A 20,273-nucleotide genomic window follows, 5' to 3' on the forward strand; every position below is an offset into this window, starting at 1 on the left:
ATTGCCTGGCCGAGGGCACCCGCAGTGGCCCTTTCAGCCTCAGTTACGGCCCCTGCTTCACCTGGACAAGCCCCAGCTCTGTTCTTGGGCCATTTCTTGTCCTCACAAGGTGGTCAGTATTTTGCAGTGTCATCTTTATTTACCTGTTCTCCAGTGTCTTGCTGAATTCCACCAGTTCCTTGCATTTAACTGACTTAACATGTTTCCCTTTCTACTAACTGGCCCTGAAACATTTCTCTTCTCCAATCCATCTTCTGTAACCAATGCTACCCAACACTCCCCAACCTTATATATATGTTTTTCTAAATTCATCTTCCTTCCAAAAGAAACCCACGACTCTGTTTCCCATATTCTTATCTAATACTCATCATGTGTCTTTTAACACTGACTAGCACAAAAAACTTTTTTTTTAAAAGAACATATGTTCTATTTTCCTCCATTTTTTGTAATTGATAACTTGGTCCTTCAGCGTAATGCCAGTGTTACATGATTTCGGTTGATCATGACCCAGAATTTCTTTTAGACTCTGATGAGAACACATTTGTTCATTACAACCTTTGAGTCCACAGTGTAACCCTCCTCTTTTTCCCATCACAGTGGACTAACGGCTCTTTCAACACAGACAACTGGATGCAAAGTGATGTTCAATTTCCCATTTCCTGGTCAGATATAACCCAGCATTAGCCCAAATATCTGTATGCTGTTAAAGAAAAAACTATCCAGTGATACTTTCTAACGCATGGTAAGGAAGACTTTATCGGGACCATTACGATAGGTACGGGGACGACGGCAACAAGACTGTGCAGTGGGGGGAGGGATGGTGCCCGACTCTGAACACAGCGTGGCAAGTGGGAACTTACAGTCAAGGAGCAGGGTGGGGTCAGTGGATGTAAAATTTCTAAAAAGGTAACATCAGGAGTAAGGGAAATCCTTGCTGAAGACAGGCCTGTGTGACCAGACGTCACCTGGGGGGTGGTAGAGGATGAGGGACCTGGTATCTGGGGTGATCGGATGTTGAGGATAAGGGATCTTCCCAAACTGATTTAGCAGAGCTCTTTGCTAAAACTGGATTTTGCAAGAAGTGCACAGATGAGCCCAGGAGAAGGTTCGGGAGTCTAAGTTTGGTTAGCGGAGTATCCGTGTCCAGCTGGATGGCAAAGCTCTGTGCGGACCAAGTCAGCACTCGGCCCTGCATCCTCTGTGCCCGGCTCTAGGCGGGCAAAGAGAAGGTTAAACAAAAGAATGCATCCTCCACGTCCACACTCCTTCCTCCTTTCCTCACAGAAATGAGCTGTTGTGGGGGCAGAAATATGCTCTTGGAGCCCATTTTCTGGTCCACAAACTGGACCAGACGGGCGTTTCTCTCTTCTAAAAACCAGGCCGCCTGGTTTCGGCATGGCGGGCTCAAGAGCACGGGGGCCTGGAGGGCGGTGCCCGTCTCCTTCCAGCAGCCAGGGCTGACGTTTGGGGAGGGGGCCCAGGCCCCAGAGCTCTCGTGAGGCCACTGCCCACCTGTTTCAATCCCAAGCCTCCCTCCTCGTTTTGCTTTGTGGCTTAAATATGGCAAATTTATTTATTTAATGAAATAAAATTGCTTGTTGCTACCCAACCAAAGTCACGTGCTGTGACACAGTGTTTGCCTCTGTGGAGTCCAAAGGTGTGGGGAGGTTTAGCGACAAAATCAAATAATCATGCTTTCTAGATGGAAAAAGCAGCCTTTTACTTGGATTAGGGGGAAATCCACGAAGCTAGCGGGGATCTTCATCAGGCCCAAGAAGCAAAGTTTTGAGAATAAAATCTAAAGGCAGTGGGGCAACTTGTTTTTTCTAATATGTGAGTGTGGATACACCCGTGTGACAGGAAAGGTCTGGATTCCTGGATGGGACTTTTAAGGAGCAACAGAGAGCCCAGCTGAATGGATGGGACCATCCTCTCTACTCTCCAGGTTTCTTCTTTGGTTCTCCACAGGTTATCTCGATGCTTCCTGAATCTCAAAGTGGATTCTCCTTGCTCTTCTAATTCCCATGTGGAGAATATTTTATGAGAAGAACAAGTGGCTTTTATATTTTCTTATATAACTGCAACTCAAAAAAAAAATAGAAAAGAATCAACTCATGAAATGCTTTTTCTAAGTTACAGGAACTTTTCTTGGTGCTCACAGCTTTAGCGAATTTAAACCAGTTTGTTTACAAGGTGCTAGTTTTTAATGTCTTTTGTGAACCGAGAAGAGTCCCGTGCAATTAAGCTTACTGTTTTGTGTGAATGAGACTTCCTCAGCAACTGTGCAAACTTGACAGCAATATTCCTCCAATGTGGGTGTGTTCACTCTATAATCAATGCTTATAATTTACAGTAAGACTTTTTCCAGGAATAGTCAAAAGTAAGTTTCATGATGCCCTTTTTCCCAAAAAGGCCCCAATTCTGAATCAGCAAAGTCAGGATGTGCGAGGTTTTGATGTATTTAACTGGAAACTAGGTATGGAGATTTGCTTCTGACTTTAAAAATTTACGCTTTTGGTCTGAGACTTGATATAAAATCCTACAGTAAGTGATGTCCCGAGCAGTATAGAAAAAGATTCTTTTAAAAAGCTACCAGCAAGTGAACAGGAAATAGTAAATTTTTGAGTTTTCACCTGACCTCTCGAAGGAAAAGTAGAGCAGTCACAGTGATAATATTTCTACCCAGCAGCCAACAGAACATATTACTAAATCAGGAAAGCAATGGCACTGCTTTGGGAACTGCACGTTTTGTCTACTCTTTCTCTTTAGTTCCACGAATTTTTAAATGACAAAACAGTTGGCCGGTCCAAACACTGGGTATATCTAGTTATGTTTTTCCTGAATTTTCCCACACTGTTCAAAACATTGCTTGAGTTTCATTTTTCATTTATTGGTGCCACAGGGCTTCTGGGACAAACCCGAGCTGTCACAGAGTGGTTCTGAGTTATTGTCTGTGTGCCACCACCTTCCTGTTGCAATCTTGTCCTCTGTTAACCAGACAGGGCCTCACACCACAGGCATCCCCCTCCCGCTAGGGGACAACAGCAGCGGCTCAGCTGCCTGTGCACGGCCTGGGGGAAATCAGGTGCATTGTTCAAAAGTTAAACTTATGTAAAAGGCCATCTATTTCCCATATCCGGTCAGGCCACACCTTCCTCCTCAGTCTCAAGGCCACAGAGAGAAGGACTATATAGCCTGGGACTTGAGAGAGACTTATGGACAAACTTTAGCAAAAATATAAGGACGATAGATGATCAGTGCATTAATGGCTTCTCTATAGATAGCATTTCCCGCAGTACATGCAGTTTCTCTCCATCCTGCCTGAAGTTTTCATTACGGCAACAGATCTTCCCACAGATATGAAAAAATCCATCCTTTCTGAAAGTGACCTTTCTAAAACATCTGCTCACTCATTTTCCTGTTGAGTGTTACCCAGAGATTGCCTGCAGTGCTTGCGGCATTCAACTCAAATTTCGCAGGGTGGTCCGGAACTGTGCGATATGGCAGCGACTAGCACAACTAAGCTGAATTTTTAATACTACATAATTAAAGTTTAAAACAGTTGACCCAGTTAGTGGAAAATTTAAAAATATATTTGGAACAACTTGGGTCTGTGAAATCTACCTTTTCAACTGTAAATTTTATGAAATATAAATTCTAGCATTTCTGATGACAGTTTAACACCTGAATTGAGATCTGCCCTAAGTAGATTTTGAAGACACCCACTCAAAAAAAAGAATGTAAAAATATTTCATTAAAAATTTTTTATATTGATTACATGTTGAAATGATAATACTTAGGTTATTAGGTGAATTAAAATATACTGTTAAATTAATATCACCTGTTTCTTTTTACTTTTTAATGTACTAAAGAATTTAAATTATATATGTGGCCCACAGTGTATTTCGTTTGGACAGTGCTGGTCTAGCAAATGTATCAAATGGAGGAGGAAGGAATGAATGAATGGATTCCGGGCCCTTCACAGTCTTGCCTCAATCTTGCTTTTCAGTCTAATCTGCCAGTACTTTAATTCATCTATTTGGCATTACGTCTCTTGCCAGCATTACAGGGCTCTTTCACGTCAGTGCCTTTTTCCCTCTCCTATAGCTGGCATGAACTTCTATTCATACTTCAGGACCCAGCTCAAATGTCCTCTCCTCTAAGCCTTTACCTACCTGCCCAGGGCCAAGCTCTGTGCTCCCAAAGACCTGTTCTTAAGTCCTAGTACCGCACATACTACCTTGCTTTGGGTACAGAGTCTCATGTCTTTTTCCTCTTTGAATTCCCAGCATTAATTACCATGCCTTGGATATTAGAGATACCCGATAAACGTCTGCTATGCCAATGACCTTATGGAGGACAGCACCAATTCTCTGTCGGTAGAAACCATGACAGTGGCTCTGGAGAGGTTCCTAGTTAAAGTGGGCCCCAATGAAAGGGGAGCCCCGAGATTGCCAAAGACAAAACTTGCCATGTGCTTAAAGCAACCACAGAGGAAGAAAATGGAGAATGTGCATAGATGAGTACAAGTCTGGAATTCTCTCCTGCCTGCTGTTTTGGGAGGACACAAGCATGCAGCAGGCACATTTCAACAGGACCACAGGGGTGCAAATAATATTGCACCGAATCAAAAGGTCTTTGCGGGAACCTGGTGAAGGTCTGACAATCAGGAAGGGAAGGAGGTGGAGAGAAGGCTATTTCAAGCAGTGTCAGAAGGAATACGTTTATTAAGCCTCTCAGAAACATATGGAAGATTTATGCTTCGTTTATCAAGTGAGAGGATAGAACCTTAGGGCTCCTGTAAGTCAAACCCTCTCCTTCATGCACTTTTCTCTTCATTGCACCAGCAGGAGGGGGTGTGTCTAATCCAGGTTGCTAGTGGTCAACCAGGGCAGATCCAGATTAAATCTGTTGATAAGCAAACCCCGCTGACATGGGGGCATTGCTGAAAGAGGCTGAACATCAAGGAGCTGGGAAATCACAAAACCTTTTTATATTTCAAAAAATTCTTCCTAGGGCCACATGGAGAGAAAGTAAAGTAGAAATGAATGAGTTAAAAAACAAAAAACAAAACAAAAATAACAGCCTCTGCTTAAAATAGCTGAGCAGTCTCTCTTACTAGAAAAAGATATGTTAGTAGTAGATAAAAACCAATCAAACTAAACTAGAAACAACCTAGTTGAATAATCTATAGAGTATCTATATTATGGCATATTATATAACTATTAAGAAGAAAATATTGTTATATGTATCGATCCAGAGATGTGTCAGAGAAATGTGTACGGGTTGGTAGTAATTATATGAAATCAGAACCATCCCCCCCCCCAGCATAGTAGGTTGTGTGTCCATAGTAGATAGATCAATGTCAGAGAATGGGGGGGGAGGGGGGAGGAGGAGGGGGAGGGGGGAGGAGGAGGGGGAGGGGGAGGGGGGAGGGGATGGAAAGAGACAATAAACTGTTCACATTGGTTATTTGGGTAAGGTTGTAAGGAGCATTGTTAATTATGACTGTGTGTATACACATATATACATAGTCATGTATTGCATAATGATGTTTTGGTTAGTGACAAACTGCATATAGGATGGGGTCTCAAGATTATAATGGAACTGAAAAATTCCTACCATCTAGTGATGTCATAGCCATCATAACATCATAGCCCAATGTGTTATGTGTTTGTGGTGATACTGGTGTAAACAAACCTACTGTGCTACCAGTCATATAAAAATATAGCACATATACTTACGTATAGTACATAATACTTGATCATAAATTACTATGTAACTGGTCTATGTGTTTACTATACTTTTTTGAGACAGGGTCTTGCTCTGTTGCCTGAGCTAGAGTGCAGTGGCATCATCACAGCTCACTGCAGCCTTGCATTCCTGGGCTCCAGTGATCTCCCTGCCTCAGCCTCCCAAGTAGCTGGAACCACAGGTGCATGCCACCATATCTGGCTAATTTTTAAAAATTTTGGTAGAGACAGGGTCTTGTTATGTTGCCCAGGCTGGTCTCAAACTCCTGGCTGCAAGCCATCCTCCCACCTCGGCCTCCCAAACTGCTGGGTACAGGCATGAGCCACCAGGCCTAGTCTATACTATCCTCTTAATAGTTATTTTAGAATGTACCCCTTCTATTTATTAAAAAAAAAAAAAAGTTAACTGTAAAACAGCCCCATGTAGGCCCTTCAGTAGGAATTCCAGAAGGCAGGAGATGACGGCTCTGTGCATGTTGCTACCTCTGAAGACCTTCCAGTGGGACAAGGTGTGGAGGTAGGAGACAGTGATACTGATGATCTGGACCTGTGTAGGCCTAGGCTAATGTGTATGTGTCTTAGTTTTTCACAAAAAGCTTGAAAAGTAAAAACTTTAAAAATAGAACTAAGCTCATAGTATAAGGATATAAAAAAAGAAAAAAATTTTGTACAGCTATACAACGTGTTTGTGTTTTCACCTAAGTGTTATTACAAAACAAAGTTTTTCAAAAATTAAGATGTTTGTAACGTAAAAAATCTGTAGTAAGCTAAGGTTAATTTATTATTGAAGATGAAAATATTTTATAAATTTAGTGTAGCCTACGTGTACAGTGTTTATAAAGTCTACAGTAGTGTACGGTGATATCCTAGCCTTCACATTCACTGACTCACTCAGACACGTTTCAGAACATATCGCTGTCGTTAGGTGATGCATGAATATGGAGTGTGATATCTATATCCATATCCATCTATCTATCTATCTATCTCCAGTTGGTCCTCCGTATCCGTGGGCTGCGCATCTATGGATTCACCAACCAGGAATAGAAAATATTTGAGGAAAAAAACCAAAACAAAAAATAATACAAGTAAGAAACAATACAGTATAATAATCATTTACATAGCATTCACGTTGTATTTGGTATTATAAGTAATCTAGAGATGATTTAAATTATATGGGAGGATATGCCTAGGTTATAAGCAAAGACTATGTCATTTTATATAAGGGACTCGAATAGCCGCAGATTTTGGTATCTGCTGCAGTCCTGGAACTGATTCTCCACAGATACTGAGGGACAACTGTATACATCTCTCTACTCTTCACTTATTATAGTAAGCATTTATTACTTTAGCAATCTGGAAAACCATCCTTCAAAATAAATCTAATACCAGCCACCAATGAGAACACTTGATCATTTTAACTCAGCTAGGACCACTGAACCCCCTGCTAACGCTCTCCTCTGTTTAACCTATTTGATCTTCAGAGACTCTCAAGGGAAACATCTCCCCTGCCCTTAGCTTGCAAGGGGTGTGGCAAGCGTCCCACTAAGTAGCCACGGAGACCCAGAAAAAGGTGAATAGTCACAGGAATTCTGAAAACGTGGACTGTTACCCACTGCCAATGGAACTGGACCCCAGGATCTGTTCCCGACTCAGAAAACGACCAGATGAACAGGCATGTGTCCTTCTGCTAAATGGCCCCGACTACTGAAGGCCAGGGTTGTTCTCCCTCCTCTCACCACCCCATCTTTTTCTGCATCCAATTTAAGACCGTAATTAGCAAAAGAACAACCAAGGACGGAGGGGACCCTTCCAGAACTTGAAGGGCCGTGTCAGGTCCAGGAGGGCAATCAGGAATTGCCCTGGGAGCAAGTGCCCGGTGGGGGTGCAGAGGGTCCCTGCTCATCATCCCTGAGGTCCTCGGGCCGCGAGAGTGCGGGGCTTGCGGACACGGAGACTGCACGCGGAGCTGCGCAAACTCTGCCTGCCAGCGCGAGGTCCGAGCGCGGCCAGCGCCGAGTGCCTCCTGAACTGGGGGGAACATGACGTGGGATCAATGACAATCTGCACACTCTGTGTGTTGCCAGCACCGGCTCCGGAGGATTCCCCCGCCCCCACCCCTGAACTGGAGGGTGTGGCAGGCTACAGTTTCCAAAGCCGGCTGCAACAATTTCTCCCATCCCACACACTCTTCTGAATGTGACTCCAGCGCGCTCGCCCATCAAGAGATGAAGTACAATCTCCCTCCCCTTGGGGCTGGGCTGTCCCGGGTGCCTCGCCTGTAACCTAGAATGCAGTGAAACCGATGCCGCGGGGCTTCCTGGGCTGGGCTGAAGCGGCCTTGCAGCCCCCGCCCCGGCCTCTGCCTGCTGCTCTCACCTGGGCTCCTCCCAGGGGCGCGGCTGAGAAGCGCAGGCCATTCCAGAGCGGCCACGTGTGGGCGCTCAGGGGACCGCGAAGCCACCCCTGCTCAGGGCCCGGACATCTGAACGAAGAGCCGTCTTTGAAGGGGACGCCGCGGCCCCAGCTGGGGCAGCCCCAGCCGTTCACCTGCTTCAGCTGCGGCCCCAAATCCCGGGACGGAGAAGAGCCCTCCCCACTCTGCTTTTCTCCAATTCCTGATGCGCAGAAGCCGTGAATATCCAATAATGGTGGTGGGTTTGGGCCACTAAATTTTGGGGTGGTTTGTTACACAACAACAGATGACTGGAACAGAAGATGAGTAAACTTAAAACAAACTAGGGTTTCTGAAACAAAATACCACAGAAAAAGGCAAAACACACACTATGCTAGCGACTCTGAAGGACCAAAGATCTCCGAAAATCATATAATACAGAAACTGGGGAAATTTTAATGAAATTCTTTGGCTATCCAAGAGTGAGTATTTACTGAGTACTTTTTCCCTGTGCTACACATCCATGATGAAGCTGTACAAGACAGACATAATTTTTGCACTAGAGAGTTTACTTTCTCTTGGTAGATGCAGAGAAGTAAATAAGTATTTGTAACAAAGCAGGATAAATACAAAGATAGAGGAAGAAACAGAGTGCTATAAAAACACACAGGAGGAACAAGGAAATGTGTAACTCTTGCTGGTTTAAACAGTCTGTAAGAGGACATGGTTGATATGAAATAAGAACAGGCTTAGACTGAAAAGGCAACAGCGTGAGATGAAAAGAATAAGCTAAGGTAACAAATAAAGATACCAGTTGGAAAAAAGTTAACTTCCAAACTTGTCCCTGCCTTTTCCTCTACAACACTAAGTACTTAAAAACAATGGAGCAATATTTACTGATTTTGGTAGAAAAATAATATTATGACTTAAATTATATGCAGTGAAACTGTCATTAGTGTGTAAAGCCACAAGGTGTTTTCAGATATTCACAGAGAAATTGAGTGAAAAATTAGTTTGAGTTACTTTAGCCAACTGAAAGAAGAATTAAGAATTTAGTTCAGAGAATTCAAGGCATAAGAATAATCTTGGGTTTTATTTTGCTTGTGTTAGGCCCCAAACTCAAGTCAATTATGAATTCTTAAGTGGATTTTGCAGGCAAGGGTTGAAATTTGACCCGATAGTACCTTCTGCTTCCACTTTTCTCAGTAATACCAGAAATTGCATTTCTCACATTTTATCCCTCAGCTCACAGGGCATCTCGGGCCAGGTTGGATGACCACCCAGAACAATAATGGGGACTGTTGCATCTCAGGACTTAATTAAAATGGTTAAACTACTTATGAAGTTGAGACACTGCAGCAGCAGAATTGCTGAGCAAAAAAGCTTATTTCTCCTTTACAAAAGTAGAGTTGCCAAGGAACTTAATGTTTTTCATCTGCAAAGATCATGTTTAATGAATCACTGGGCTTTTTATTTTTTAAATCAATTTATAGTAGTAAACAACACAGGGACAGACATAACCTATTATAAGCCCTCTTGGTCTGTGCCCCGGGGTTTTTCTGGCCTCATTATGCCATGAGCTAAATACATGTAAAAAGGAGAAAAACAAATGTGAGAAAATATATCAAAATGTTCATTACTGATTATCTTTGGGTAGAATTCTGGATAATTTTTATTTTTATCGTTACACTTTTAAATTTCCTAGTTTCTTTTTTTAAACAATGTGTAGTTACTTGTATACTTAGAGAAAAAGAGGCTTTAAATATCAATTTATACAATTCTGTAAATGCCACTTGAGGTAGGTATTTCTGTGGTTTGTCTAAGTTCACAATGAGCCCTTCTTTTCTGGGAATTCCTTGTCCCCCACCAGTATCAGCCAGGTCTTAAATGTTAGTTCCTCAGAGAGACTTTGTGAACAGCCCCCCAGCACTTCCCCACAGCAACTCTGTTTTATCCTCAGAGCTCATTAGCAGCTGTTTTATTTTCTTGCCCACCGTTTTTCTCTTTTCAGTGAGGGGCTATGTCAGTCTTGTTTACTGCTGCGTCCCCAGCACCCAGACTCTCATCTAGCACATCGTATGCACTCAGTAAAATAGTTGTCACAGAACAAATGAAAGAGCCCACGTGACCCCGCTTGCCCGTGCATAGCTAACAGGCCCAGGGAGACCCTGAGCGGACAAGGCCAGCAGGAACACCTCTCCGGAACCTGGAACTGTGAATCAGAGACTGTGGAAATGTGTGAAGGTGGAAGCTGCCGGGGGGCACCTGCTGGCTTCTGGGCCAGAGAAAGAGAGTCACCTGGCCTAGAAACAAGGCGCAGGCATCTGTGAGAAGCAGCAGGGAGCTTTCCAGGGCCTGGTCCCACAGTCCTCAGGGGCCTGCTGTGTTTCAGCCTGGAGTCACATATCCTTATGGTTCAGCTCTAGGTTTCAGGTTAGGGCAGCAGGAGTTGGAACCCGTTACCTACAACCAAAGAGTCCAGGTCAATAGCACCTATTGTCACCATTGTGTTTTACAAATGCATAGCAAACGGATTTGGGGGAAACACTCCAGTGGTGGGACCACCTGGCAGTGCAATGACTCACCAAAGTCTTCCAAGTTGTGCCCGGGGCTTTCCGACGCCCAGGCCAGGATCTTCTTCACAAGGGAGTCTTTGGCTGGGGATTGTGCTTTTCATCCCCAAATGCTGCATTTCAATAATTTATTCCAATGGAAGCTCTCTCACTCAAGGTGAAAGCAGGCTTCCTCCCGTGAGCGAACCTAGCCCTTTGGGCGTCACTGCCTGACTGCCGTCTTAAGAAAGCTGCCGAGGCGGCATCCAGACGGGGTAGGAGGTGCCGGGGCTGATTAAGGGCATCTGCCCCAGGTGCATGGAGGAACGAGATGGGATGGAGCAAAGTTGTTCTAATTCTTGCTCACGTGCAAGGCAAAGCTTTGCTTTATGAGACGGAGGAAAACAGAAAGTCATGGGATACACTTGTGTCACATACACTTCTATACCTTGAGTGTATACGTAGTTCTAACTTTATTGTATAAGGATGGCATAGTGAGGACACAAAGAATACGGCAGTGGCTGTGTAAATTCTGCTTTGCCTTTTAAATTAACCTCGTCTGAAATCTCATTGCACTTTCTTCGGCCAGCTGGTGGCCAAAAGGGCTGTCATGGAGGCTGGTGGGGGAGGGAGGGTGTCGTCAGCTGACAGTCCTACACTGCGGGGCAGAGGCCTGATGGAGGTGCCTGTGGACCATTTCACCCTGAGGCTCTAATTCCTAAATAAATCTCACTCAGCTGCTGATTTGTCTCACTTGTCTTCTTGATAGTGCATCCACCACCGCCACCTGGTTTTTAGAAAGCTCCTTCACTGGCCCAGAAGCCCACCTGGGTGAGCAGCCCTGTCTTGGGCTCCGTGAACCAGTGAGGCAGGGAGGAGGGGCAAGAGCCCCAAGAGCCGCGCAGGGACAAGACACAAGCTGTTACTTGGAAACCACAGGGAGATTAAGCTGATGCAAGACGACTGGGCACAAGCCCAGAGCCAGACAACACAAGGGGACAGGGGCTCTCTTCTCCAGCGGCAGCAATCGCCTGCCCTCCCCTGCTTCTCCCCCAGATCCCCCTCCATCGCCCCAGCTGCTGGCAAACCCCACAGGTACAAGCAGGCGATTCTCAGTTTCCTGGGCCCGGCATGGGCCGTCTCTACAGTAGGTGTGTGGGGCTTGTTTGTCTTTGCAGCTGTGTGGGTGGCAGACAGCCCTGGGCAGAGGAAGTGGACAAGCAGCCTCCCCCAGAGGCCCTCTGGGGGTCCTGAGGGCCGAAGCCCACGCTGCTCTGCCAGCCAGGCTGGAGTGGTTTTAAATATTTTCAACATGGATCATTAAGTGTTATCTCACCATGGACCCAGCTGCCAGCAGCTCCAAAACGCAGAGGAAGCTGGAGAGATGAGCCAAAGGACACTGGAACCTTCTTTTCCTACTATTAAATAAAATTGGTAGGAGGCTACTGATTTGGACGACGCCCCTGTACTGGGCCCAGCAGACCAAATCAATATGGAGTCTTTCATGCTAAATGAAACTAATTAACTAAGTAACTTGGGCGTACGCTCATGCAGCAGATGGCTGAGTTTCGGGTAGTTACAGCAGCTGAGCTTTAGGCAGTCGTAGGCGGCCAGCTGATTCAAATAAGGCTGGAACCAATTAAGCTCTAGACCTCACTTCTGTTTCCATCCATAGACACTGCCTGACCACGTGGCTGGTTCTTTGAAACTTCTGTTTCCTGAGGGCCGCCCGATTCAAGAATTGTGAATAAAAGCCACTTAACATCTTTACACTAAATTTGTTGTAATTTTGTCTTTTCGACACCACTTAGAAAGTTCTAAGGAAGATTCCAGAAATTGGATTTACCTGAGAATGCTGTTAGCTCTATATCCATTTGCCAATTGTTTGTGAGTTTGTAGAATTCAGATTGGAATAATACTAGCAAAAGATAAAAGGGATCTTCTGACTCTAAAAGTGGTTAAATCCAGAATTACTTAGGGATTTTCCCGCCTTTACAAATCTTAAAAGTGGAAGGAACTCCTACCTGGATAATTTCTGTGTATGTTCTAGGCTGCACAGAAGGTGGAAATCACCGACTATAATCTTGGAAAGACCTTTGGAACCCTGAATTCTTAAGATCTTGCTCTTATATAATGCACTGTTTGTTTTTAAAGATTTAAGTCTTTGTGAGGCAGCCAGAGGTTACATGAGCACAGCAAATAGGTTTTATCTTGCACACGGAATCCTATTAAGTGGTAGCAGCTGCCCAAAGTGCTGCGTTAACAAGCACTCTCAGGCCACAGCTGGGTGCCGCAGGAAGGCACGCGGGATGAATGAGCAATGGCTGCCATGGATGTGGAGGGTGGAGATGATGGCTCTCATGCCACATATGTGACATCCCTGAGTTAAGTGAAGAGGCACCTTTCAGCCTTCTGTACCCAGGGCTTCTTAGGATTCTGGGAAATGGACTATTAAAGGGGTTAGAAGATAACAATTCATTATCAGCAGTTTCCCCCAAGGAATTGACAATCTAGTTGCCTTGGAGACAAGTTTGTTATTTCCTATCCTGTGAACAGCAAGAGGCAGAGCCCCACTCTCCCATTCTGGTTTGGGTCCTCGGGACTTTGTTCCTGGATGCTGCCCCAGCCTCCCAGTGGTCTCTAGACTCCCCTTCTTGGGCCCATTCCCCCAAGGCTGCTGGAGTGAGCTTTCTAGATCAAAACCTTCCTCACAGGGTTCCTTAGAACTTTCTAAGTTAGTGGTGTCAAAAAGACAAAATTACAACAAATTTAGTTTAAAGATCCTATGTGGCTTTTATTCACAATTCTTGAATCGGGCAGCCCTTGGGAAGCAGAAAAGTTTCCAAGAACCAGCCACGTGGTCAGGCAGTGTCTATGGATGGGAACCGAAGTGAGGTCTAGAGCTTAACTGGTTCCAGCCTTAGTTGAACCAGCTGGCCGCCTACGACTGCCTAAGCCCTGGTTGTGTCTGTCCCCTTCAGGAGTTCCCACAACTCACAGGACAATTATTTACTGCTGCGTAAGGTTCATCTTGACCAAGCCCCCCGATGGCCTCTCCTGCCACAAATCCTGTCCCTCTTTTCCTTCATATCACAGCCAGGCTGAGCCAGTCGCCCCTCCTGACCTGCTTCCTCAGTGTGGGCGGCCCTGCTCTCCTCAGAGCACCCCCACCCAGAGACTCAGCCTTCCTGGATACCTTGGCTCTCCCCTTGGACTGGATGAAAGAGCCCTCATCAGCCACTCTGGGCCGGCTTTGACCCCATGTTGCCACCGCATGTTTGCCTCCCCTACTCAGCCCTGAGCTCCACAGGGATGGAAGAATCTTATTATCTGCATCCAAACTACTAGGGCAATGGACGGACCACAGGTGTCTGATATATGCTGATGGAATGGGTGGAAGAATGGGGATTGGGTAGTTTTCCCAAATTCATGAAATTAATGGTGGCTCAGCAAGCAGCTCATGACCATGAAGTTGATACTACCCATTTCCCCACAGTATCTTCATTGTTTCCCCTCTTTACCTGCTCTCCTGGCCCCATATGTGGCTTCTCCCCAAAACATTAGTTATTGCAAGAAATTAAGACAAAGGAGCCAAGTGCCAATTGTGAGTTCTGCAAAACTCTCGAAGTTCCAAGTCACTGAGTCTGAGGTCCAGGAGAAACCTTTCAGATCCTGTTCAACTGAGGTCCTAGAGGTCACCCGGAAAGTCCGTCTCATCCATGCCTCCCTCCCTCCCTCCCTCCCTCTCCCTCTTTTGGAAAAATGAGTTGTTTTCAGCAGCTATAATGGCACCTGTGAAAATGATATGACCAACTTTTTATGGTCCATATGATGACAAATATTTAATTTTGGTGGAGACAAAAGTGAAGTGAGTAAGGAATGCATTTTGGCCCCAATTCTGCAGCTGCATGCAGCCCTAACTCCCAGATCCTTTAACCAAACTTTCCCAGCTTTTTCTATTTCTTGGGGGTGGGTGAGTGGAAAGAGTGGCTCATTTAGAGGGGGCAGTGGAATGACTTGCCTTCTGTAGCTGTGTTTTTGTCTCATAGTAGGTGATCACCGGGATGGACGCGCGGTAATAGGCTTCCAGGCGCTTGGCGATGGTCTTGGTCATGTCGTCCGCGTGCGGGCTGCTCTGGCTCCTTTGGAGAAGGCGGTTGGTCATGGTGTCTGCCGAGCAGTCCATGCAGATCACCAGGTGTGGGTTTCCAATCTGGGGGGTGGGGGAGCGGAGCACAACACGGTCAGAAATGTCACTCTGTTGACCTTCTGGAGAGGCCTGGGGTCTCTAGTTCTTCCCTTTCTTGGCCTTCTGGCTCCACTCAAGGGCCCAGGGAAACATTGCGACACAGCTGGAACTGGACTCCAGGCTCCTTGTTTCCACAGGCTGCCTTGGAGCCCCGATCTTTCCAATCACCTCACATGACATGGGGATTATATGCTACCCAGCGCAGCCACAACCTGTCCTCCACACTGAGGGGAGGGGAGGGGTGTGTGTGTGTTGTTTCTTCCTGCGTGAAGCCTTCCCTGACCTACTGCGGCAGAGCCAACCACTTCTCCTTAGTGCCACCATGGTACCTTATAGCAGCATCGTCGTGGGCAGTGGCTGTGTTATGTGGGGCGAGCGGAGCATAACGGTTGAGCACACAGAGGTTGGAGTCAGGCCGCTTAGGGTCAAATCCTGGTGTGATGACTTGTCTCCAAGAGGGACTTCACCAATTCCTCACCTCACTTTACGTGTAAACTACTCCGTCACTCAGACGCAGAGCCCTTCCCTCCACCCCCTTGAAGCTGAGCTGACCTGTCACTGTTTAACTTTTGACCAACAGACTGTTCCAATAATGCTGCCACATGCTTTTAGAGGCTAGGTCATAAGAAATTTTGCAGTTTCTGCCTTGTTTTGTGGAACACTTGCTGTGGGGGAAGCCAGCTATCCTCTATGGTGTCCAACTACCCTGCGACTGCCAAGCAGTGAGGAAGCCCAAGCTAGCCACGTGGACAGGCCGTGTGGACAGAGATGGCCGACCAGCCCCCAGCTGACTTAATACATCCCAGCCCCAGCTCTGGACAGTGTACCCAGCCTTAGCCACTGTCAGACTGCAACCCGGTAAGGGGCCCCGAGTGAGAACCAGCCAGGTGAGCCCATCAACCTCCAGAACCATGAGAGATAATAACAAATTGTCCTTTTTTAGATTTTTTAAAATATATTTTTATTTTTTAGAGACAGTCTCACTATGTTGCCCATGCAGGAGTGCAGTGACCATTCACAGGAGTGATCATGGCACACCGCGGCCTTGAACCCCGGGCTCAAGCCATCCTCTCGCCTCAGCGTCCCAAGTAGTTGGGACAACGGGTACATGCCACCATGCTGGCTTACAGATCGTTCTTTTAAACTGACTTCATCATTCACTAAAAGTGTCACCCAACTTCTGTGCACCTCAATTTTCTCATTTGTACAATGAGATGATTATAGTTCTGTCAAGATTAAATAAAATTAAATGAGGTAATGCAAGTATGCTGCTTGGCACATAGCAAACAATAAGTATTCACCGTTATGCTTCTTTGCACTACTGGGCTATGTTCTCTGTTTGCAGGGATTAGGAATCCTCTGTCCCTGGTCCCAAGTCTTGCACACAGTAGGTGATTAAGATATGTTTTAAAGAGTGAATGATGCTGATATGATCTGTGACATGAATTTCCTCATCTCTGCATCCTGCTCTGAGCTGGTTTTTTTTTGACTCTGGTGTCCCTGGGACACATCAGCTCTGCCTCTGTTATCAACTCCAACCCTGGCTCAAAACAAACCATTACCCAGGCCTGACCTAGCCATTCAGACCGCGAGGAAAGGGTTCCACCCACCGTGGAAGTGCCTGGATGGGATGAGAACAGAGGTGAGAGAACAACACACAGAAACAGTTGCTAGAAAGTGTTGATCAAACATTTGAGGGATGAACTTTAAGGAACATCACGGGAAAAATTCCCCAAAATCTAGAAGAGTGAAATAAATCTCTAGAATATGTCACGCAACTTTTCTGAGAGTATTAATTGGAAGAAAAAAATGAGAATTGTGCCACAAGAAAGGCTGAGTGAGGGTTAAGGAGAAAATGACACCTGTTGACCAGCAGAGGGCGAGCTTGGGAGGCAGCTTAATGTTCACTCAGAGTTCTGCTTCCTGAAACAATTTCAGGTTAGGGCTGCATGAGGTGGCCAGGTGATTTTTCCAATTGTGGGGTCATTTTTCAGGCCACTTGTGGGGACAGGAAAGATAATTCAGTGACTCATTCGGGTACAATCAGAGATTATGTGTATTTGAGCAGGAGCTGGAAGTATTAAAGATGAACCTCCGGACCAAAATAATTGTGGGCAGACAGGTAGATCTGTCTTCCCCACGGGTTCCCAGAGTGTGGCCCATGGACCAGCAGCATATCATTTGGGAGCTTATTAGAAATGCAATCTCTGGGAGGCTGAGGCGGGAAGATTGCTTGAGGTAAGGAGTTCGAGACCAACCTGAGCAAGAGCGAGACCCCTGTTCCATGTCTACTAAAAATGGAAAAAATTAGCCAGGCATGATGGCACATGCCTGTAGTCCCAGCTACTCGGGAGGCTGAGGCAGGAGGATCGCTTAAGCCCAGGAGTTTGAGGCTGCAGTGAGCCGTGATGACAGGGTGACAGAGCAAGACTCTGTCTCAAAAGAAAGAAGAAATGCAGAGTCCTAGGCACAACCTGACCTACTGAATCGGAGTCTGCATTTTGACAAGATCCCAAGGCGATTATTCACACCGAAGTAGAAAAGCTGCTCCATCACACTATCTCCTTGTGCCAGAACTGTGGGGTCTGCTCCAACCTCTGTCTCCCGGAATCAGCGCTCTCTTCCTGCATAAAAAGCTACCGAGCAGTCATTCCATTTGGATGAGACTAGAGCCATTTGTTTTAATACTTAAATTTTTCTTGTTGTTTGGCAAGTCTCAAACCTGTGTGAGATTACCTAGAAATTTTTGAAATGTTTGAGCAGGTATCATCTCTGGGTGGTTAGTTATTCTTTGTTTTATACTTTTGTGTATTGTTTTATATTATATAACTTTTATTTGTGCAGTCAAAAAATGTACATTATTTTAAAAAAACGTAACAATTTATTGAACACCATATGTAGGCTTAGAAATGTGTAAAAGCACTTTTCAAGGATCCCATCCAAACTTCCCAACAATCACTGAGTTAGGTATTTTCAACCTGCATTTTATAGAAGAAAAAATTGAGATCTGCAAAGTTAAATGACTTGCCTACCAGTGGTGAGTTACAAGCCAGGCTCTGAATACAGACTTGTTTACGCCAGAGCCACTCTAACCAGGCGTTCTCAACTGGGTTGGGGGATGGAGATGGTGATCAGAAACAATGAGTCCTCCCTCATATTCCTTCTGCCCTGGTCACACACACGGGCACACACCCCCCCCTCCACTATACCATGCTGGATACTGAAGGCACAGATCATTAATTCAATGGGGGGAAAACCAGCCTTGGGAACAGAAGATAGGAAGGTAATAGAGAAACCATACACAGACTTACCTGTAAGTGGTGGACATTAGTTTGTGTTTGATTTTTAGTGAAGTGATCTATAGTAGCCTAGTAAATCCTCAAAGAACCTTGCATCTCATAGAACTCAGCCATAGGTATGCAAAAGTGTCAGCCTAACTAACTGAACTGGATTTTTTAAGGCAAGAGGTTAGTCCCGTGCATCAGGCATACCAATCTCTGTGACACAGAAAGGTTGGAGAGATTCCTGTTGGCTGGTTAAAGCCTCTCACAGGCTTGAATGGGATTCAAACGGAGTTGCAGGCCTGATGCACACACGGGAAACACTATGCTTTCAACCAAGTTCATTACTCTGAATCTCTGGGGCAACTTGGATGTTCTTATCTGTCTTTGCCAAATTTCAAATTAATTTCTTGCCTATAATTTGGAGGAGACTCTACAAATGATGGGGTCCCTGCAGGGCATAGATGAGTCAATGGTAGCTCCTTCTGTGTTTGTGGCATCTTTGTTCTTCTGGTCAGATTTAAAGAAGGTGCTCATTTTGGAGGGCTGGATATGTTCTCTTGCACACCTACTTAATTGATATTAGAATCTTCTAAAGTTACTATACCTAAGAACAAAGACTCTTGGTTTCTGTAAGCTTCTCCCAGCAGCGTGTAAAAGACTGTCCTTGTAGATGTCTAAACATTTCACTTAAGGGTTGTAGGTTCAGTAATGAAATGGGGCCCTTGTACATTTTTTGAAATGGCATCATGAATTTTAGCATTAGCTGAAACTGTCCAGTCACCATATTGGTGACTCTTTCTCACTCCTCAGTTCTAATTAGGTTTCTTCTCTGCCACATTCTGAAACCTGTCTGAATGAGGACCACAGTGGGAGAGAAAGTTTTGCTTTACTTTAGGAAAGATCACATGGATCATTTGAGTTCATACTTACCCAAAGATGAGGGGATGGACCTGCCTGCATAGAGCCCTGTGCTCACCCTAACTAGGTTATAAGCAAAGGAGAAAGAAGTGAGGGAGCAGGGATTTTAGAGGTTTGTATGAGGTGTGATTATAAAGTGAGCGACCCTAGCCAGGCATAGTGGCGTGTGCCTGTAGTCCCAGCTACTTGGGAGTCTGAGGTGGGAGGATTGCTTGAGCCCAGGAGTTTGAAGCCAGTCTGGGCAACACGACAAGAACCTGTCTCAAAAAAAAAAAAAAAAAAAGTGACCCTAAGCTAGGTAATATTTTATAGGCTTTTATAGCTTAGACAGCATATTTATACATGTTATGTCATTTGATTTTCACAAAACCCTTTATTTTTTTATAGAGATAGGGTCTTGCTATGTTGCTCAGGCTGGTCTCAAAATCATGGCCTCAAGCAAACCTTCTGCCTCAGCTTCCCAAAGTGCTGGGATTATAGGCATGAGCCACTGCACCCAGCCCACACAAAACTCTTTAAATAAGGGTTGGGAGCAATTATCATCTCCATTTTACAGAGGTGGAATCTAAAGTTAAGTGACTTGCCCAGGGCCACACGAATATACGGCACAGGTGAAAATCCAGATGTTCCAACTCCAGGGCACAAGTGTGACATACTTTAAAGATGTTACCTTGGGAGGCTCTTGTGTGGATCCCAATAGAGCTAACATTGCTCAAAACCGTGTGGAACCCCATAGGCCTAAGTTCTGGGATTTGCCTTCAGACCCCATTTATAAAAAGTCCCAAAGGAAGAATAAGGATTACAATTTAATTTTGTTTTCGTTGGCACCCAGTAGTTGACCACCTTCCAAAACAAAGAAAGAAAGAAAAGAAAGAGAGAGAGAGAGAGGGAGAAGCCCATATTTATTTGCTATACATCTTATCCTTGATCATTTGAGGGTTTCAAAAGAATAGTCTACTACCTCTGAGAGCAATAAAAGCAAAACAAACAAACAAACAAACAAACAAAAACACTTCTATTTCCAGCACTTCCCAGCAAGTTCATGACCTGTCCTGACTTTCCTGGTGGCCCTCTCAGGGCTCTTCTGACCCTAAGTTCACTGGCAAGGAAAGTGTGCAATCCCCT

The 20,273-nt window shown here is 45.2% G+C and overlaps 1 protein-coding gene across 1 annotated transcript in view; it reads right to left on the reverse strand.

The window, feature by feature from the left end:
* The window catches only part of AK5 (adenylate kinase 5), a 239,905-nt gene that overhangs the window by 4,901 nt on the left and 214,731 nt on the right, over positions 1 to 20,273 (reverse strand). Inside the window, exon 13 of the mRNA XM_045547719.1 lies at positions 14,719 to 14,910. Within this exon, the coding sequence (XP_045403675.1) occupies positions 14,719 to 14,910 (192 nt within the window). The remainder of the gene's footprint in view (positions 1 to 14,718; positions 14,911 to 20,273) is intronic.

This window comes from Lemur catta, chromosome 3, assembly GCF_020740605.2.
Source record: "Lemur catta isolate mLemCat1 chromosome 3, mLemCat1.pri, whole genome shotgun sequence".
Taxonomy (NCBI): domain Eukaryota; kingdom Metazoa; phylum Chordata; class Mammalia; order Primates; family Lemuridae; genus Lemur; species Lemur catta.